General features: G+C 41.8%; 1 protein-coding gene across 4 annotated transcripts in view; it reads left to right on the forward strand.

The window, feature by feature from the left end:
* The window catches only part of CFAP61 (cilia and flagella associated protein 61), a 367,571-nt gene that overhangs the window by 177,826 nt on the left and 166,787 nt on the right, over nt 1–22,958 (forward strand). For all 4 annotated transcript variants that reach the window (XM_075862970.1, XM_075862969.1, XM_075862971.1 and 1 more), the window contains exons 15-17: nt 1,474–1,551; nt 2,168–2,374; nt 4,695–4,829. In XM_075862970.1, the coding sequence (XP_075719085.1) occupies nt 1,474–1,551; nt 2,168–2,374; nt 4,695–4,829 (420 nt within the window). The remainder of the gene's footprint in view (nt 1–1,473; nt 1,552–2,167; nt 2,375–4,694; nt 4,830–22,958) is intronic.

Genomic DNA, 22,958 nt, shown 5'->3' on the forward strand with positions numbered 1-22,958 from the left:
ATTCATCCCTCAGCCCTGAAGATTTAGAAAATTTCAGTTAATTAGGCAAAATACTTATTTTTCTACATTAGCAGCTGACCATAGAGATGGAAATCTGCCCTGAGATGTAAAAAAGTGTTTAGTCTTACAACTGCAGTTTCTCCAATTATCAGCAAGCATTGAAATATTGAAGGCTTTTGAGAGATATCTATTCTGAGTTAAAGGAAACCTGTCATGTTGAAAAATGCAGTCCGATCTGAGGGCAACAGGTTTTAGAGCATGAGGAGCTAAGCAGATTGATATATATTTTTTGTGGGGAAAGTTTTAGTATAACTTGCAATTTATAGATCTAAATCTCTGCGCTCTCTTGGCTTAGGAGTCCAGTAGGCGGGCCTATTCAGTGATTGACAGCTGTTTATATATCCATTCTCATACTGGGAAGGCTGTCAATTATTGCGTGAGACCGCCCACTGGAATCCTAAATCCAGAATGAGCTGAGGCTTAAATGAACAAAATATAAGTTATAGTAAATCTTTATATATCAATTTGCTAAGCTCCCCCTGCTGTATAACATGCTGCCTGCGGATTGGACTGCATGTTCTACGTGACAGGTTCCCTTTAAATGGGTTTTCCAGTTTTATGTAAATAAAGATTAATCTGTGTATAAATAATGTTTTACAACTTCATTTTGGCCTTTAACATGGAAAAGCTCATGACGTATATGTTAAACATAGGTTGTGACGGATGCCTAACAGTGGAATCCGTCACCCATTTAATATTATGGCATCTGTGTAATATATTCGTCATAATCCCTAATGACCTTTTCATGATGTATAAGTTAAACAGATGTAATAATAGATGATGGATAGACATATAGCATTTGTTGCAGGCATCCGTCACCCATCCGTTTAACGTATATCTCAGAAAAAGCTATTTAAAAGCTCATAGCGTATACATTTAACGGATGCCTGTGAGGCATGCCAGACAGTGGCATAAATCACCCATAGGCTCTTATGTAAAAAAAGAAAAATGCATGGTATAGTCTACTACACTGTTCCATACATAAAAAAAAATAATAATATACCAATGTATACCAGGCACACTCTTTTGGCCTCCGTCAGGCCAAGAGCCCTAAGGACATGTTTAGCGTGTATGTCGGGAGCTTTCCTGGCATATTAACTAAATGTACATCATAAACGTGATTTGAACAGTGCCTTACTGACAGCAAGTGAATATCTTGAAAATGGTGAGGAATTGAAACATAAAGTATATTAGAAAGTTCTAAAACTTTTTATTTATACAATGAGTAAACTTTATTTAACATAAAACTGCAAAACCTCTTTAAATCATTGTAGATTCTAGTTAGTATTTGAGATTTACATGTTGTACTATTCATTGCTGCCTGATGTGAATGTGAAGACCATGAGGTCTATCTTGTAAAACGACACTGTTGAATGAGACTGCTAAGCTGGTTTTCCATATAAAATATTTCAGAATGGAACATCTGTGCAGGCGTTTGTTGCTGAAGTAGCTGACCAGATTGTTGGTATTGCGGTACTCAGAAATGAAGAGGTATATTATTTTATGTTGATTTTATAGTTACTTCCATGATACTGTTGAATGTATGTGCACCTGCACCCAGCGTAGCAAAACCTAGCTCAGTAATGCTTTTGGTGTTTTCAGGGTTCAAATCCTCACTGTCATGATAAATCTGGACTTTTATGTGTGATTGAATATAAGGAGCTGTAATAATTCAAGTGTATTGGCCTCTACAGTAACTCACAGTCTCAAATTCCGCAAATTGCGAAAAAAGACGTTTGGGTGTATATACAGACTGGTAGTCTGCTGCGCGGCCAAAAACCATGCAGCAAAAACTGCATGCATCTTAACTTGAATTGCTATGGTTTTGTTTTCTGTGCAGTAGACTTCCGGCCCGTGTAAATTCACCCTTATGAGAGACCATTTTAATAATGTCTACAAACAATTGTTTGTGTAAATTTATTCCATTAAGTCTAAAAATGTAATTGACAAATGAGCACCTAATAAGTCTTGAAGAAACCTTTAAATTTCTAAAATAGAAACCATTTGTTATTTAGTTTGTTACACTATAGAAGAAAAATGAGTGTATATTCTACCTGTTACGGCTATATTACCTGTTTCATGCTCTTTGTTCTTTATTGCTTTGTAGGACATTGAGTACATTCGTTCACACTACAACATTGAAGATTTTATCTACTTCAATCATCATCAGCGAGATGAGCACGGACATCTCCACCATTATGCTCTCAATCCTATATTCAAAAACCACAGTAGACATTTCCTGAAGGAGATACTGCGCTTATCCCACAAGTCCTCTCTATATTACCCTGTATACCCACCATATGACAAAAATCAGGTAATTCACAGTATATAATTAACCAGAGAATTTCCCTTTAATTGGTCTTTGAATTTAAATGATCAGAAATTATTTGTTTCCGAGGCACGATGCTCTGCCAGATTTGACCAGCGGACCCCATTGACATAGTGGTATCTGTTGTTTTGATGGGAAAAAAAAAGTGCTGCATGTATCGCGACTACTTCCATTAAATCTGATGGAATTTGCAATTCATATGTGAACAGAGCCTAAGCCAAATGAAATGACAGTTTCAAAAGTGACATCACTCCTTTTGTAAAGTGGGGGTAATGGAAAGTTTTTATAGAGAAGTGGCCTTTTGGTTGTAAAAGATGGTTTTGGAGTTTTTTTCCTGTAATATTGTGCCATTGCCTCTATGCTTTTCTACCAACCTTTTACTTTGTTGTGCTTTATTTAATAAGTTCAAATTGAGCTCTGATGCAACGAATATATTCGATAACTAACAATTTCCTAATATAATGATATTGAAGCAATCAAGCCAATGTGCAAGAATTTCGAAATGTAAAGCTTTGTTCCCACTTGTGTCGGAGGCTCTATTCACAATGCTATTCTTTTCATCAAAACGATGGACAATGGGACCAATGTGTCAATGTCAAATCAATGACGTCCGTTGGTATCATTTTTATTCATATGAAGCAAAATATTAAGCAGAATTTTAGAAATGCGTGTAAAAATGTTAACTGTTTTTTGTTTTTAAAAACCCTGACATTTCAAAGTGAAAAGTCAGATGTTTTTATCTATGGGGTTCTGGGTGTTGAAACCCGTATCTATCTCTAGAATGAAGAGGGAAGAAGCACTCATCTATTAGCTGGGCCCATTCAACTGAGGTTGGATATTTCCAGCACTCTTTGGAGAGCAGTGGATAATAGATTTGATTACTTCTGTCCCTAAGTTCTAGCCATCGGTGAGGTCACATCATCAGGACCCCGACCGATTACTACTTTTAAAATGTCACTATGACATTTTAGATATATACAAATATTGTATTTTGTTGTGGCCTACTATAGTAAATTTCATCTGACGTAAAACAAATACTATTATCCTATGCTGTCCCCAGTGTTTAGATTGTGAGGAGTGGAGTATGAGAGTGTGACAGCTGCAGCGTGATTGACAGCTCTGCTCACAGGTCTTTTTATGTCACATTCTGAGTTGAGTAACCAATGCATGCAGCCTGCAACATAGGAAAACCACAATGTCCACGGACACACACAACTCACAAACGTGTGTGTGTGTGTGTGTGTGTGAGAGAATTTGATGCTTTGGTAGCTGTGTGCGGTGATCTCTTACAAGTTATACACACATCAAATTGAAGATATCCAAAAGATGAAGTAATCTACAGCCACCACCCCACTGCCCAGGTACGTGGACATGTCCCTTGGATAGCAGACAACAGTATAGTTTGCTTGCATCTTATGAAGCAACCTCATAGTTAAAGGTGTAGTCCCACGTGAATGTATGATCGATGCCTGTCCGACTGCTGGACTACCAGCGATCATGCGAACAAGGGTCGCGTGTCCCCCGTTTGAATGAAGCTGCCCGTACATATGCTGGTAGGGTATGTCCAGTCATGGTAAAAAAAAAAATCCATTGCAGGTTTTGATGTGAATTTTGTGTTACATGCAGATTTTGTCACGGGTTTGGCTGCGACTGCAGCAGATTTCACCCTTTTCATTGCAAACGGTGAAATTCACAAGGAAAATGTACATCATTTAAACTTCAGAATGGTTTGAATATCCGCAGCATGCCCTGATAGACACGCTGATTTGTTCCACTACATGTGAAGGGGGTTTTGAAAACCCCATCCACATGTATTGTACTATAAATTGTCACAGATTTTCTATATGGAATCTGAACTGAAAAGCTGCGACAAATCCGCACTATCTGCACATGCTCTAATAGATTTAGATTCTATAGTGATTAGTAGCAGATTCTAAGCACAAGCTTCTTGACAATCATCAGAAAACAAAATAGACGGAGAATGGATGAGCTAATTTATGATTGGTACTGAGAGAATGTGCTCCTGGGAAAAATACTGGTACAGCAAAATGCCATAAACCAAGCCACTTGTTTATCTGTCATTCCCACAGAGATGGTAATGTAATTACTCTCGTAATTATCTTCATTAGTGGTGGGTATTATGTGAAACTCATTCCACTGCTCAGCACTATGTTTATTTGCTATTATTTTTGTCTAACCCCCGGTTTCAATTTGCCAAGTCAGTTAAGAATTCTGTGTTTGTTAAACATCTGCGAGGCACGGAGTTGACATTCTCCTCACTAAAATGAAGATGGTTGTCTTTCAGTTTAAGAATCCCTGCGCCCATTCACTGACATCTGCCCTTCATTACATGGTTCCCGTGCGACCAAGACGACAGATTGTCTATCCTCTGGAAAAGCTTGGCATAAACGCTCCATCCAAACAGGTCTCCAAGGATCAGGTGGGTAACAGAAGCTACAGCAGGCAACAGGCACCATGCCAGGCTCTACAAGGTTTGGCAGATGGCATGGAATTACGGTCGTAGTATGAATAAGTTGCTTCTTAATTACACAGATCTGGGTGTTCATACTCGTACAGGATGAGCTGTAGCCCAATGTTTAAGTTATATATCCAGAATATAGATAGAAATCACATTACGAGCGTCCCAAGGATAATGTCAGAACCTGATGCAACCAAACTAAATCTTAATAAAAAAAGTAATATTAGCAATCAGTAATAAAAAGGACCTTTGTACTGTGCTCCAGTCTACAGCTTGGCCTAGCAATAGCCAGTCTTGCGTATGTGAGTTCATCCTGTTGTATTACAGCATATGTCTACATTATAACATCTTTATACAGTTAATATAAAGATACAATATAAATACTTACATCCTGTATTATAGCCTATAGAAAAACAGAGTTGTCCCGGGACTGCTCCATAAAAAAAGTAATGTTTATTGAAGTTAAGCTTCATGGTGATTTTTTTATGGAAGAAGTGCCAGGACAACTCTGTTTTTTGTCTAATGCCCCTTACCGGACACCATCCCAAAGCAGAGCATTATTGATAGTAAATATATAGATAATATAAGTTTGCTAAACATAACATTTGTAACCCACACACGTGTATATATATATATATATATATATATACAGTGTGACAACCTGGGGACCACTTAGCTCACAGGATCGCCATCTTCAGGGTAGGATGGTTGGCACACAAGAATTTTCACTCCAAGTCATTGAATAAAGTTTTAAACCAGCCGCAGCTAGCTTTATTATCTTCACACATTAAAGATGGTTTTACACAGCAGTTCAAAACAAACCCTAGGCCGTCCAGCCTCTAACTAACACATTCAGTGTCCCTCACTACGAGACCCCTGAGCCTTGTGTCCAGTACCTCAAAACATAGGCAGCTTTTACCTTAAACGTTGGTGACTCTCACAGGCTAGCATACCTGTCTTCCCCAGACTGAGAGCCCTGTGTGAACAGTACACACCTGAAATAAAGAGCCGCCTCAGGTGAAGCCTACCTAGGCTCATCAGACAGCCCAGGACATGGACTGTCTGTATGGAGTGGAAGCCGCCCTTCTCCTTCTCACTCCAGCAAACCAGGCCCTACTCCGGGCTTTACACCCAAGCAACAGCAGAGAAAACCCTCCCTGCTGTACATGCTCCCTGGTGGCTTAAAACCTGACAGTTTCTGCACTGTCCAGTAGCTGCACTGCTACAATATATATATATATATACACACACACAAACACACTGTATATGTAAGGCGACTGCGTGTAGGTGCTTGGCACTGATGCCTAAACCTGGGTAGCTTCTGTTGTTGTCATTTAGATGTCCGCATGCTGTGGGCCCACCACCACAGGTCCTCCGCAGCATAGTTGTCACTGCACACATTGTGGCTACTACATTTATTCATGAGTTGTTGTTGGGAGATCGATGGCTTTTAGCAAAGCAGTTAGAAATATTTCGCAACATTCTAATTTGTGTTGCAAGCTTTTATTTTTTTCTGTGGTCATATGATTCTCAGGGCATAGTCACACTTATTTTTAGGTGTATTTCAGAGCATAAAACACTTGTATTACGCTCCGAAACACACTTGAAATATGCCTGCAAACACACAAATATTTTTACAATGATGAATTTAAAAAATGCCTTTTAAAAATACGCTAATTTTCCATTGACACTACAAGAAATGCTTCGAAAATACGCTTCAAAATACTTGCAAACAAGAAAAACACTAAAAAACTGCTTTATAAACATCAGCCCGGTATTTTTCTACCTCCAACATATGCCATCCGAACCTACGTACCTCAGACTAAGAACTGCAGTTAAATTTCTTTTAAAAAAAAACAAAACATTTCTCATAAGCTGGAAGTTGGCAACAAGATTTTACAATGTCCATAAAATGATGAGTAAGGCTGGGTTCACACACACTATTTACGGACGTAATTCGGGCGTTTTAGCCCCGAATTACGTCCGAAAATGCGGCTCATAAACGTCGGCAAACATCTGCCCATTCATTAGAATGGGTCTTACGATGTTCTGAGCCGACGATCATTTTTTTTACGTGCCGCTGTCAAAAGGCGGCGAGTAAAAAAGACGCCCGCGTCAAAGAAGTGCCTGTCACTTCTTCAGACGTAAATGGAGCCGTTTTCAATGTACTCCATGGAAAAACAGCTCCAATTACGTCCGTAATGGACACAGCGAAAGACGCCTGCACATGCCATTACGGCTGAAATTACGGTGCTGTTTTCTCCTGAAAACAGTCTGTCATTTCAGACGTAAACGGCAGCTATTGTGTGCACATACACTTAGAGTAGAAAGGGTTGCCGACTGCCATTGAACGTGTTAGGCCTATAAAATATTCCCTGTGCTGTTTTCTTTAACAAGATGTTGTTTGCAAATTCATATTCGGTGTTATCTAAAATGCTCATGGTAGTTTCATTGTATTATCACATCATCAAAATTGTGACCTTTGGTGTATTCTGGTGTATTCTCTGTAATCCCAAACTACATGCAGTAATTTAGTATTATTTTGAAGTAATGGAATCCTTGTTTGGAAAAGAAACCATCAATTTTCAGCCTGTTTACTTCTTCACCATCCTCACCATCTGGTTGTGTTCTGCAATCCATCTGCTCATTGTAATTATGTAATTATTGATACAAGAGAAGAATAGGTGAAATCATTATTTAGAATAACTGACCTATTTTGGCAGCTAATTATTTCTTTCCTCCGGTTTCCCTTTTCTCATGGATGCAGCAGACTATGAACATAGTAAAACACTGCGTTACATTATTAGATAATCATGTGTTGATAAATTGTGATATATAAAGGCTGGGACACTAGAAACACCAGTAGGTAGGCAGCACCGTAGACTCAATGTACCCACAGATGTATTCCTTTCAGAATGAAAGACGTTAATGAATGAATAAGACTCCTATAATATCATCTACATATTTAATCCAAGCCATAATTCTATGACAAATCCTTCCATTGTCATGGATTTTTTTTATGGCCAAGTTTAAAGAGGCTCTGTCACCACATTATAAGTGCCCTATCTCCTATATAAGTAGATCGGCGCTGTAATGTAGGTGACAGTGATGCTTTTTATTTAGAAAAATTATCTATTTTAAACCACTTTATTAGCGATTTTTAGCTTTATGCTAATGAGTTTCTTAATGCCCAAGTGGGCGTGTTTTTACTTTCGACCAAGTGGGCGTTGTACAGAGGAGTGTATGACGCTGACCAATCAGCGTCATGCACTCCTCTCCATTCATTTACACAGCAGTATCGCGTTCTTACTAGAATGCGATGTGCAGCCACATACACAGACATTACCGTTAATCAAGTGTCCTGATAATGAATATACATGACCTCCAGCCTGAACATCATGTGTATTCAGAATCCTGACACTTCTGAATCTTTTCTGTGAGATTTCCAGCAAGGGAAACTAAATCTCGTTTACATCGTAATCTCGCGAGATTACGCGTGGTTTACTGGAATCTCACAGAAAAGATTCAGAAGTGTCAGGATTCTGAATACACATGACGTCCAGGCTGGAGGTCATGTATATTCATTATCAGGACACGTGTATGTGGCTGCACATCGTTCTAGTAAGAACGCAATGCTGCTGTGTAAATGAATGGAGAGGAGTGTATGACGCTGACTGGTCACTGATTGGTCAGCGTCATACACTCCTTGGGCATTAAGAAACTCATTAGCATAAAGCTAAAAATCGCTAATAAAGTAGTTTAAAATAGATTGTTTTTCTAAATAAAAAGCATCACTGTCACCTACATTATAGCGCCGATCTCCTTATGTAGGAGATAGGACACTTATAATGTGGTGACAGAGCCTCTTTAATTGTAAAAGCTAGGAAACATAGGTATCTAAAATTTTATAAATCTTTTGGCTCATTCCCATAGCAATAAAAGAACATCTCCATCCAGAAAATTTTCTTTTTTTTTGTACTGCACCATATTTTGTTTGTACTGCAGCAGCTTGTGCTTCAGAGCTGCTCTTCCTGCTGCAACCAATTTAGAGTTAAAGAGCTGAGTATTTTAGTCACCCAGTGAACCAACCTATATACAATTGTACACAAACAAGGCCTAGTTCTCTCCCTTATTCCTCTCTCCATGTCTCAGTCTTGTGAATGTTATTCCTATGGAAATAACTCACCTTGTGAGATTATTGGCTGTTATGAGTGATAAGACCATTTTAATGCAATTTTGTGTTTTAGGGAGAGGCCATTTTCTATGTATGGCTGAAACAGTCACTAACATGTTAGTCCCCTGAAGACCTCTTTACTTACATGAAAATCTGATTTCATTTTTATGCTACTTGGCATTTATGCATAGGGGTGGTATTTTACCAGGTCTCATTGGCTACAGCAAATTAAATGTTAATTAAATGTTAGTATGGCTTTACACGCATCATTTTTAGAAAAAGTAAAAAATGTAGTGCCTTTTTTCCAGGAGTTTTTTGGCTGCATTTTTAGCGCTAAAAAACGTGGCGGCCAGATGTTAGCACCAAATCAATGGGAAAATAAAGAACGCAGCACAAACATTACATTTTTTAGGGTGCATTTTTTCTCTTTTTCTCTGTTTTTTTGGGTCAGTGTATTTTTCAAAATCGCAGCAAGGGGTTTTTTTTCAACAATTTAGTATCATTTTCCTCACAGTTTTTTTTTTCTCTTCAAAAAAACGCATGTGTCAATGCTTTTTTTTTTTTTATTGCGTTTTTGGTGGCATTTTTAATACTTTATTATGTGTTGCAAAAAGGAATCTTTTCATCACATGATCTTTTGAATAACATGCTAGCAATCTAAAAAACGCCACCTAAAACAAACGCATGTACCATTTTCCCAAAAAAACGCCACATAAAAAGTTTGTGAGAAGAAAGCCTTAAAGGAACTTTGTGGGCAAAATTAGAAATCTGTTTTTTGCTTGGATTGCGACACCCCTTTCACCTTTCTCTTATCTCCATTTCTGCTTGCGATGTTTAAGGCCCAGGTTACACAGTTTTTTACGCTGATTTTGATGCGGAAACCGCGTCGAAAACAGTGCCAAAAACAGGCAAAACTGTCTCCCATTATTTCAATAGGAGGCGGAGGCGTTTTTTATTTCCACGCCGGTTTTTAGCTGCTCTCAGCAAAACAAAAGCGGCATGCTTTTTCTTGTCACGGCTCCGCCTCTGACCTCCCATTGAAATCAATGGGAAGCAGAGAAAGCGTATTTTTTGTGGCATTTTTTCCCCACGGCGCTCAGTGGTTGCAGGCGAAAAACACCGCAAGGAAATTGCAGGCAGGTCAAAATCTGCCTCAAAATCCCTGAAGGAATTTTGAGGCAGACTTTTCTGCCTTCAAAAAAACTCTGCGTGAACAGAGCCTAGTTCTCCCTCCAGGATTCCCAAAGCGTGCCACCTTATCGAGTGCCGCTCTAGCACTCAACTGGGCATCATGTCATATGGCATGCTCCATACAGCTTCCATTAGGCGCCATGTGTATGGTGCATGTCACCTGCCATACCCTGCAGCCTGCTGGATAACTATGCAATTCGGCACCATGTACTGGGAATCCTGGTAGGGGATTTACTCCTTGTGGCATGTAGGGAGCGAAGACTGCAGGAGGGGAGCCGGGGTGCCCATTTAAAAACATTACCCTGTTGTGTAATCAGGACAGCCAAGTGATAAGCTCTGTGGTTACTTATAACTGCTACCAATAAAGTATAAAATGCAACCTGTGTAGTATTGCTCTGCCAAGCAATGATACCAGGCCAGATGTCAATAAGCAGGACTGACCAATAGTGTGCCACAGAGAGCAGTATCAGCTACAGAACAGTGGGGGCTGCGAGCTGTCAGTTGACTGAATCAATGAGCCCCCTGTGCTCCAGGGCACTGCAAGTGGTTTGGAAAAACCAGCGGGTTCGTGTATGAGATCAGCCTACTCCACCAACATTTCTAACACAGTGGCACAAGCCTCGACTTTGTCACAATGAAGTACAAAAACGAACCACACACATTTTCTGCAGATGGTAAATGCTTGAACTTTATATTTCTTTCACTGTGTACTCTACTAACTAAATAGCCGTTATGTTGGGTTTTCTTATGAAATAATGAAGATATTGACATCAGGTCAAGTGGCTTGTCCATGCCATTAGACAACAGAGCTCCAAAGATAGACACGCAAATGAATACTTGTGTAGTTTGTCTTTCATTATTTCAGGGCCGCTCCAGATCTGTTAGTGAGTGGGATGTTAACTCTTTAAGCGCTGTGTGAATAAAATACTTTGTTTTCTCAGACGAAGCTGGAGTTTGCCGCTCTAATTCTTTCATGGTTAAAGCTACCTCTCTTAGGATCTTTTTAAACTTTTTATTCTGCCCTGGTGTACACCACCAATAGTAAATCATTAACAATAGGGAAGGGGAATGTGGATGAGAAAAAAAGAAGGGGAAAAAGTTACTTGGATCACTCGATCTCTTGAGATTGTTTAACCGGCACAAGCCGGCATCGATTGCCTGACAGGGATATAGGGTGAGTAGTCCATTTATTAAGAACACCCTATTGTGATTTATCAAATCCCATTTATTTTTATTATAATTTTTGTTTTTATTTATATATTAGAATTTGTTGTTATTAACTTCTTTTTTACTGCTAAATTACCTTCTCAGAATTTTTAATTTATAAAATAAATAAATGGGAATAAGGAGGGGGGCTTAATAAATTGTAGTCATTGCTCTTAGAGATAACTTAAAGGGGTATTCCGGAACTAAAAAATTACATTTATTTAAATAAAACAATGAAAAAGATATAACTTTCCAATGTACTTACGTTTCATCAGATGGCTGTAGCGTCGTATATCCTCCTCCGTCGCCGTCCCCTTAGCAATGCAAAATCTGCACTTCCTGTGCAGACCCGTCCATTTGGTCTTCTGCCTTGCTTCCGGTTTCCGGCTTTCACACTGTACGGTTACGTCAAAAATGACGTAACCGTACCACGTGCTTCTTTATTGAATTAGAGCATGCGTGGTGAACACACTCCACCGCGCATGCTCTGTGAAATTATGTGGCTGCGTCTTCAGCGGCCGTGTATATTACACTGCGCATGCGCAAGGTTGAAGGTGTGTAGCGGTGTGTATACGAAGTTGCAGGAATAACGGCCGTTTCGGCCGTCTTCCCGACAGGTGCAGGAGCTGTGACAGCTGCTGTCTCGTACAGCAGCTGCCGCAGCTCCTACAGCGGGGACCGATCGCTGTGTCCCCGCTGTCTAACCCCTTAAAAGCCGCGTTCTATAGAGATCGCGGGTTTTTAGGGGTTAAGTTACCATCGCCTGCCTGCTACACGATAGCGGCCGGCGATGGTTACTATGGCAACCGGACACCAAACAAAGGCGTCCGGCTATGCCATCGACGGAAGCCTAGTGGGTCCTGACAAAGTCAGGACCCACTATGCTTGCTGTCAGTGAATAGCTGACAGTTCTAATACACTGCACTACGGATGTAGTGCAGTGTATTAGAATAGCGATCAGGGCCTCCTGCCCTCAAGTCCCCTAGTGGGACAAAGTAATAAAGTAAAAAAAAAAGTTAAAAAAGATGTGTAAAAATAAGAAATTAAAAGTTAAAAAAATCCCCCTTTTTTTCCCTTATCAGTCCTTTTTTATTAATAAAAATATATAAATAAACGATACATAATTGGTATCGCCGCGTCCGTAACGGCCTGAACTACAAAATTATTTCGTTATTTATCCCGCGCGGTGAACGCCGTAAAAGAAAATAATAATATACCGTACCAAAATCACAATTGTTTGGTCACTTCACCTCCCAAAAAATGTATTAAAAATAGATCAAAAAGTTGCATTTACCGAAAAATGGTCCTGATCGAAACTACAGTTCGTTACGCAAAAAATAAGTCCTCGCACGGCTTTATTGAGGGAAAAATTATAAAGTTCTGGCTCTTAGAATAAGGTAACAAAAAGTGAATGATTTTTTACAAAACGTATTTTATTGTGCAAACGCCATAAGACATAAAAAAACTATAAACATCTGGTGTCACCGTAAGGCCGAGTTTACACGAGCGTGTGCGTTTTGTGCAAGCAAAAAGCGCGGCGTTTTGCGTGCGCAAAAAGCACTTAACAGCTCCGCGTGTCAGCCCTTTATGATGCGCGGCTGGGTGCTTTTCGCGCAGCCGCCATCATTATGACACTCCGTTTGGATGTTTGTAAACAGAAAAGAACGTGGTGCTTTTCTGTTTTCATTCATCCTTTACAGTGCTGTTGCGTGAATCACGCGCGTCCCACGGAATTGCTTCCGTGCGACATGCGTGGTTTTCACACACCCATTGACTTCAATGGGTGCGTGATGCGCGAACAGCGCACAAATATAGGACGTCGTGCGTTTCACGCAGCGGACATACGCTGCGTGAAAATCACGTACCTGTCTGCACGGCCCCATAGAGTAACATAGGTCCCTGCGACGCGCGTTGCAAAAACGTATAATTCGCTCGTGTAAATGAGCCCTAATCGTATCGCCCCATAGAATAAAGTGAATATGTCATTTATAGCGCACGGTGAACGCTGTAACAAAAATAGAATTAAAAAACAATAGAATTGCTGTTTTTTAGTCACCACGCCACTTAAAAATAGAATAAAAACTGATCAAAAAGCTGCATGCACCCCAAGAAAACTACAATGTATTCCTCAAGTGGTCTAGTTTCCAAAATGGGATCACCTTTTGGGGGTTTCCACTATTTTGGTACCACAAGACCTATTCAAACCGGACATGGTGCCTAATAAAAAGGCGGCCTCAAAATCCACTAGGTGCTCCTTTGCTTCTGAGGCCGGTGCTTCAGTCCATTACCGCACTAGGGCCACATGTGGGATATTTCTACTGCAGAATCTGGACAATAAGTATTGAGTTGCGTTTCTCTGGTAAAACATTTTGTGCATAAACTTTCTAAATGCTGTTGTGAATACTTTGAGGGGTCTAGTTTCTAAAATGTCGTGTTTCATAGGGGTGTCTAATATATAGGCCCCTCAAAGCCACTTCAGAACTGAACTGGAAGCCCAAAAAAAATAATTAGGCAATACTTCGCTTCTATACGAACTAGTTAGCGATTCACAGTGTGATAAAGTAAGGGGAAGCAGCGCTTATACGAGCGGTGCACCCCCTTCAAACAGCCGATGACTTTTCAGTTCACAGGTAGCAGAGTTACATGATGGGGAATTTGTTTTCCTGTTGTGTAACTCTGCTACCTGTCAATGGAAAAATCAGCTGCCAGAGTGAAAAATGTTTCCACACAGAGGAGTACCGCAAAGAAACACCTGGGAATCAGACATGATGGACTAACATTTTTCCCTGTGGTGGATGACTTTTCAGTTGACAGGTAGCAGAGTTACATGAAGGGGAATTATTTTTCATCGATGGCTAGTTAGGAGCGCTGCTTCCCTTTAGTTTTTTCTTGCTCACTGTGAATCTCCGACACAGGATGCAGCGGCGATCCACAGGTATTGCTCCTTTTATCCCAATTCACATGTTAGAATTCAATTTTTTTTATTTTATATATATATATATATATATATATATATATATATATATATATATATATAAAATACAGTATTTAAAACTAAGACTGTATAAACAGTTAATATACATTTAGAAAACTTATAATTATAAAGACCAAACTTTACGTATCATCATATAGGGTCAGTGTTGTTTAAAAACGCAGATATCCAGTGATTTCAGCTTGTGCTAGCAGTAATAGAATGAGAGCACCAAAATGAAGACTGGGATTGCAGAAGTTAGTAGAGCTGGGTGTAGTAGGCGGAGCAAGTGCACTGCTGCATGCACATTGCATGCTGGGACTAGAGCAGTGCATGCAGGGAGGAGAAACACAGGAAGAGAAGAGGAATGAATTTACTGAGCAAAACAAACCTCTCCAGGTAAACAATAGGGAGTAATGTTACTAAAACCATTTATTATCAAGAAAAAGCTAGACAGAGTGCACTAATATCTTAATAGAGGAACATTGCATTGATTTAAAAAATAAAAAAAAGTATTGGAAAACCCCTTTAAGTTGAAACTGCAGAATTGATGCTTTGTCCCTACGTATGTCTCTTTATTTTAATACAAAAGTATCTCTTACACTGGCAGAACTAGCTGCTCTATTCAATACACCACTCGTATAACATGTTACTAACAAGTCCAAACCACGGCTTTAATAGCACACAGGTAGCCACGGAGAGTTTAGAAAGATATCTATGCTGTGTGTTGTTATTATTGACATCCACATACTCCATAGCACGAGCTTCACTCACTGTGCACTGCGAAATTAAAACAAGAATAGAAATAAAAATGATAATAAAAATCAAAATAAATGGGATAAGATAATTCACAATCGGGTGTCCTTAATAAAGAGACCACTCACCCTATATCCCCGTCAGGCAATCAAAAAAACTGGCACACCACAAATTATAGTGGCACATTTATTTAATAAATATTTGGGAATATACTTAATATTGGGGATGATTGGGAAACATATTTAATTTTGCATGGAAATTGGTAACAGGAAATGGACAACAAAGTGAAGATTTGTAGCAGCTAAAGATCGGTGCACAACGCCTTAGCAAATCTTGAGCATTCATAAAACTCATTCCTAATATTGGATGTAAATGTATGTCCAGAGTAGCAGCTATAATCATACACATCTCTTATGCATTCACTAAAAGCCTTCATTCATGGAGTGACAACAGCTGATCTCCATCATGCTTTCTGACTTTCCGTTGTCGCCGAAAGATCCTTCGGGACACTTCCTGTAATCTGCAGATAACGTATGACTATTACCACCTATCTCCCCTGATGCGCATATAAAGCAAGTGCAGAGAAATCAAAATTAAGTATTGGATAACCCCCACTTATTAAGTGAGTACATCATAAAACCGTCTGTGGGTGCTCATAGGTCCAGAGCAATGGTGGGGAGTGTAAGTAATCTGCTAAAGTAGACAATTCTAATAATAACATTAAATGGGGTGATTGCTATTTAATTAATTCCTAGATACATGCTAGTAAATGCAGCAAAAGTGACCCTGCACTTTTAGAACATTTTAAGGTATCTCTCATTGTATCTCCTACTGACTCATCCTTTTTATGTGTATTTAAAGGGGGTTTTCCCATGAGGGACATTTATGACATATCCACAGGATATCAAAGAATAATGGTGTAGACAGCAGCACACATCTCCAGGAGTAGAATCAAACAAGGCAGAAATTTATTGTTAAAGCATCAGCATAAAGCAAGCAATGTTTTGACCCATAGTGCGTGAAGGGTCTTTCTCAAGCCTTGGGTTGAAACGTTTCTACCTTGTTTGATTCTACTCCTGGAGAAGTGTGCTGCTGTCTACACCATTACGCTTTGATGATTGCAATATATTGGATCTGGTTCATCCGAATTTGACAGCATGTCACCGCCTCTGGTGTCCGGGACCTGTGCTGCTTCACCCCATTTTCTTGGATATCCACATGATATGTCATAAATGTCAGATATGCGGGTCCTATCTCTGGTACCTGCACCTATCTCTAGAACGAGGCCACCTAAAACCTTTTCTACTGCTCTGCGTTGTGGCTGAAGCGTGTGATTCCCGACCATTAATTACGGAAACAGCGCAGCTCGCTGAGTTTGCTATTTCAGTAACTCCCATAGTAGTTAATGGCAGTTTCCATAATTCATGGTCGGGAATCATACGTGTCATCCACAACACAGAGCGGTAGAACAGGGTTTCGGGGGCCCCGTTCTAGAGATAGGTGCGGGTACCAGAGGTGTGACCCGTATCTATCTGACATTTATGACATATCCTGTGGATATGTCATAAATGTCTCTGATGGGAAAACCCCTTTAAGTAGTCACCCACATCATAGCCCTAGCACTTTATATATCTTATCAATTTCTAAATTGCTGTACTGGGGAGACCTGAGCCCCATAATATTTCTGCTAATATAAATTATGCTTGTAGGAATCCACAGTCAAGGGGAAGTGCTAGTATTTGTCATGTGATGCTTTTTATCCAATCACAAGACAAATAAGCAACCCTGTTTAATTTGTCAAACATTTACATTGGCCGCAGGAAAGATCTTTGGGGCCCATACCCCATTTACTGCAGTGTATAAAATGATAAGAGGTAATCCTTAGAATTTTCTAGAGCACGTGTACACCCCACTATGTTTATTTCATAGGGAAAAACGTGGGGACAGGTTCCCTTTAAGCCTTGTATAATGTAGTACTATGCTCTGATTCTTTGTAACACACAACAGAATACTTCAACTGCTGTGCGCTAGTTTGATGGCCTTTTTAATTGTTATCAAAGACGTCTCGCGCTCATCTGCTTATTTTGCAGTTACAGTTTATCCTCATTAAATCTCCTTGCTGTCTTTTATTGATGAAATGCAGCTCTTTCTTTTTATGTATTCAGATGGATACTTGTTAACTAGTCTGAGACAGCTGAAAAGACTGTCTTGTTCTTTTTGCACAATGATCATTCAGTCTTTCTATAAATGCCATTAACACCTGTATGCTGCTGACATCTTGCTTTCAAGACAAGGTAGGTCATCTTCCTTTTAATTTCACAAATGTTCAGAAGTGACAAATATTGGGGACATTCCTGCTAACAATGCCATCTGCTGTCTGCCAGGATTGGGCAATATTCAAGCTCTCAAATGAGATGTATAGGGAAAAACACAGGAAATCTGCTGACTTTTACTCTAAGGAAATGCACTGTCAGGCAGCACTTTACCTGTAATGTGTTTGCAGTGGAGACCTGTGCCATAAATGTACTGGTCTGTATGGGTAAGTGAAAGCAGGATGAACCCGGAATGTTAGTTCAAGCATTCAGCTTGTTAATCAATAACACTGTTTTACTGTCAGTAAAGCAGTCCAGCAGTTTTATTTTTCCAATATAGTTCAGCATAGGCTATTATTAAAGAATAATGTAAAGACTCCTGTGCATGCCTTTTGTATACCTGTTTTAGTTGATGGGCCAGTTATCAGTTTTCTGCCATCTTGGTTCCTTCACCTCTGATATGGTTCCCCTAATGCAGCCTACATTTGCCATTATGCCTCTGTCTTTGCAGAGGGGGTGCAGTCTCATCACACTGCACTTGCTCTGCTCTGAGTCCTATCTAAGTGCAGCAAGTGATAGGTCAGTGACATAGAACTTCTGTACTCACACTGCAGAGTCTGTGTGTCCTATGTGATGCAGCGTCATACTGCTCTCCCTGCCTCCTGCTTGTGAAAGATTGGTAACATACTGTAGAACTGCTGCCCCCTAACTCACACTGCAGAGTCTTAGTGTATCCTATGTGATGCAGTTTCAGCCTGTCCCTCCTGCCATCTGCTTGTGATAGTTTTCTCTCTGTCAGCTCTTGCAAGCAGGAGACAGAGAGAGCATTAAGAAGCTGCATTTCATAGAAATACACTGTACTTACACAGATAGTATAGACTGTTAGTCTGAGTCAGGGGAGTTCATAATTGCAGCTAATCATTGTATGGACTCAACTATTATATATCTGCATTCCTGCTCCCTTAGATAGGGAAGAAATAATCTCTTCAGCAGGTCTCTATGCATGGGGGGGATGATGCTGGGTGGGGAGGTGTTTAAGAGTGCCAGAAGGAATATGATAGATGATGATGTAATCCTGTAGTTCACAGAAATCAGCCACACAGGAAAGACTATCCTCCTGTCTACACATGAGAGCATGGTCTATTTTGATAGTCAGACTGAGATCACATGACACAGCTGCCCTTAATGAAAGGATATGAAATGTATAGATGCAACTGACCTGGGAAGAAACAAATGACACTGCTAGAATATTGCTTGTGAGTTAGTATGATTTGTGTGAAAAAAAAAAAATTATTCTTTGAACTCTAACTCTTTAACCCCCATAGAGGAATTTGGAGCTCACTTGTAAAGGATCTGCCAGGCACTACGTCTGTGGATACTCCCAGGATTAATCAGTCGACACCTGAGGCCAGACCTCTTAGACTGACACCGGCTCCCACCAATCAGGGTGGCAGGCTCAGGAGTGGGAGAGCCTATCGCGGCCTGGTCAGTCGGAGTTAGCTCCGCCCCCTGTCCATTTATACCTGCCGTTTTCTCTTCCTCATTGCTTGTTATTCTTCTTGCATTCCTGACCCCACTGCTGCCTTGCTCCAGCCTGCTTCTGCCGTGCTTCTGCCTTGCTTCAGTTCCCGCTTATCCTGCTTCGCTCTGCCCCTGGCTTGCTTCCTGCTCCGTGCTCTGCGTTTGTATACTCCACCACATCCTGATCCTGACTGGCTCGTTCACCACTCCATTTCCTCATGGTGTTTCGTGGGCTACTGCCCCTTCCCTTGCTTGTTCCCTGTTTGTATTCCCTTGCACTTAGTCAGCGTAGGGACCGCCGCCAAGTTGTACCCCGTCGCCTAGGGCGGGTCATTGCAAGTAGGCAGGGACAGGGCGGTGGGTAGATTAGGGCTCACTTTCCCTTCACCTCCTTCCTGCCATTACATAATAACAAGCCCATACCTAGTCTACCATTTCTCCTACGCTGACGCTATCATGGACCCCCTTGAGACCCTGACCCAGCAGTTGCAGGGCCTCTCCCTACAGGTCCAGGCCCTGGCTCAGAGGGTCAACCAGTCTGACGCTGCCATAGTAGTACCCCTCACCTCACCTCTAGAACCCGACCTCAAGTTACCTGACCGGTTCTCAGGGGACCGTAAGACTTTTCTCTCCTTCCGGGAGAGTTGCAGACTTTACTTCCGTCTAAAACCTCACTCCTCAGGTTCCGAGAACCAGCGGGTGGGTATCATTATATCCTGACTCCAGGAAGGGCCCCAAGAGTGGGCCTTCTCCTTGGCTCCTGACGCCCCTGAACTTTCCTCCGTTGATCGTTTTTTCTCTGCCCTTGGACTCATTTACGACGAGACTGACAGGACTGCTTTAGCCGAGAGTCAGCTGGTGACCTTACGTCAGGGTAGGAGACCTGTTGAGGAATACTGTTCTGATTTTAGAAAGTGGTGCGTAGCTTCTCGGTGGAACGACCCGGCCCTAAGGTGCCAGTTTAGGTTAGGATTATCTGACGCCCTGAAGGATCTGCTTGTTAGCTACCCCTCTTCTGACTCCCTAGACCAGGTTATGGCCCTAGCAGTACGACTTGACCGACGTCTCAGGGAACGTCAGCTTGAACGTTTCAATGTTTTCCCCTCTGACTTCCCTGCGATTCCCCCCGAGGTCCCGTCTCCTCGCTCTTCCACGGAAGACTCGGAGGTACCTATGCAACTCGGGGCCTCCATGTCCCCTCGACAATGTAGAGAGTTCCGCAGGTAGAATGGTCTCTGCTTCTATTGTGGGGATGACAAGCATCTACTGAACACCTGTCCCAGGCGCAAGAATAAGCAGCCGGAAAACTTCCGCCCCTAAGTGATCATCGGGGAGGTCACTTGGGCGCACAGGTATTTCCCGTTAATATGAAACGCAATAAAATTTTGCTTCCCTTTCAGGTCTCGTTTGCTGGCCGGTCTGCCACTGGCAGTGCCTTCGTGGATTCTGGCTCATCTGCTAATATCATGTCTGTGGAATTTGCTATGTCTCTAAAAATGCCTTTTATTGATTTGCCTTATCCTGTCCCAGTAGTGGGTATCGACTCCACTCCTCTTGCTAATGGTTATTTTACTCAGCATACTCCTGTTTTTGAACTCCTTGTTGGCTCCATGCATTTGGAGCAGTGCTCTGTACTGGTGATGCAGGGATTATCGTCCGATCTGGTATTAGGTCTTCCCTGGTTGCAGCTGCATAATCCCACGTTTGATTGGAATACTGGGGATCTCACCAAATGGGGTAGTGAATGCCTGACGTCATGTCTTTCGGTTAACTCTATTTCTCCCCGTGAGGAGGTAAACACGTTACCTGAGTTTGTTCAGGACTTCGCTGATGTGTTTTCTAAGGAGGCCTCCGAGGTGTTGCCCCCTCATAGAGATTACGATTGCGCCATCGATTTGGTACCTGGTGCTAAGCTTCCTAAGGGTAGGATATTTAATCTTTCATGTCCTGAACGTGAAGCTATGAGGGAGTATATCCAAGAATGCCTGGCCAAGGGTTTCATTCGCCCCTCGACTTCTCCTGTAGGTGCTGGCTTCTTCTTCGTGGGGAAGAAGGATGGTGGTCTTAGGCCGTGCATTGACTATCGGAACTTGAATAAGGTCACAGTAAGGAACCAGTATCCCCTTCCTTTGATTCCGGATCTTTTTAATCCGGTTCAGGGGGCCCAATGGTTCTCTAAGTTCGATCTACGGGGGGCATATAACCTTATCCGCATCAAAGAGGGGGATGAGTGGAAGACTGCGTTCAACACGCCCGAAGGTCATTTCGAATACCTGGTCATGCCCTTTGGCTTGTGTAATGCCCCTGCCGTCTTCCAGAATTTTATTAATGAAATTCTGAGAGATTACCTGGGAAATTACCTGTAGTGTACCTTGATGACATACTGGTGTTTTCCAAGGACTGGTCCTCCCACGTGGAGCATGTCAGGAAGGTCCTCCAGGTCCTCCGGGAAAATAATCTGTTTGCGAAAACCGAAAAATGTGTGTTTGGGGTACAGGAGATACCATTTTTGGGTCAAATCCTCACTCCTCATGAATTCCGCATGGACCCTGCCAAGGTTCAGGCTGTGGCGGAATGGGTCCAACCTGCCTCCCTGAAGGCGCTACAGTGTTTTTTGGGGTTCGCTAACTATTACAGGAGATTTATTGCCAACTTCTCTGTCGTCGCTAAGCCTCTTACGGACCTCACTCGCAAGGGTGCTGATGTCCTCCACTGGCCTCCTGAGGCCGTCCAGGCTTTTGAGACCCTCAAGAAGTGCTTTATCTCGGCCCCCGTGCTGGTTCAGCCCAACCAAAGGGAGCCATTTATTGTGGAGGTTGACGCGTCCGAGGTTGGAGTGGGGGCCGTCTTGTCCCAGGGTACCAGCTCCCTCACCCATCTCCGCCCCTGTGCTTACTTCTCTAGGAAGTTTTCGCCCACGGAGAGTAACTATGATATTGGCAACCGCGAACTTTTAGCCATTGAATGGGCTTTTGAAGAGTGGAGTCACTTCCTGGAGGGGGCCAGACACCAGGTATAGTTCCTTACTGACCACAAGAATCTGGTTTTCCTAGAATCTGCCCGGAGGCTTAATCCTAGACAAGCTCGATTGGCGCTATTCTTTACCAGATTTAACTTCTTGGTTACCTATAGGGCTGGGTCCAAAAATATTAAGGCTGATGCACTGTCACGTAGTTTCATGGCCAATCCTCCTTCTGAGAAGGATCCTGCTTGTATTTTACCCCCTGGTATAATCGTTTCTGTCATTGATTCTGATTTAGCCTCTGACATTGCGGCTGATCAAGGTTCAGCTCCCGGGAACCTCCCTGGGGACAAGCTGTTTGTCCCCCTGCAATACCGGCTAAGGGTACTCAGGGAAAACCATGACTCCGCACTATCTGGTCATCCTGGCATCTTGGGTACCAAACACCTCATTACCAGAAACTATTGGTGGCCTGGGTTGCCTAAAGACGTTAGGGCTTACGTCGCCGCTTGTGAGGTTTGTGCTAGGTCCAAGACCCCTAGGTCCCGACCTGCGGGCTTACTACGTTCTTTGCCCATTCCCCAGAGACCTTGGACCCATATCTCCATGGATTTTATCACCGATTTGCCTCCATCTCAGGGCAAGTCGGTGGTGTGGGTGGTAGTAGACCGCTTCAGCAAGATGTGCCCCTTAAGAAACTACCTAACACCAAGACGTTAGCTTCTTTGTTTGTTAAACACATTCTGCGTCTCCATGGGGCCCCAGTCAATATCGTTTCTGACAGAGGGGTACAATTTGTTTCCTTATTTTGGAGAGCTTTTTGTAAAAAGTTGGAGATTGATCTGTCCTTCTCCTCCGCCTTCCATCCCGAAACTAATGGCCAAACGGAAAGGACTAATCAATCCCTGGAACAATATTTAATGTGTTTCATCTCTGACTGTCAATTTGATTGGGTCTCATTCCTTCCCCTCGCCGAATTTTCCCTGAATAACCGGGT

The sequence above is a fragment of the Rhinoderma darwinii genome, chromosome 4, assembly GCF_050947455.1.
Source record: "Rhinoderma darwinii isolate aRhiDar2 chromosome 4, aRhiDar2.hap1, whole genome shotgun sequence".
NCBI lineage: Eukaryota > Metazoa > Chordata > Amphibia > Anura > Rhinodermatidae > Rhinoderma > Rhinoderma darwinii.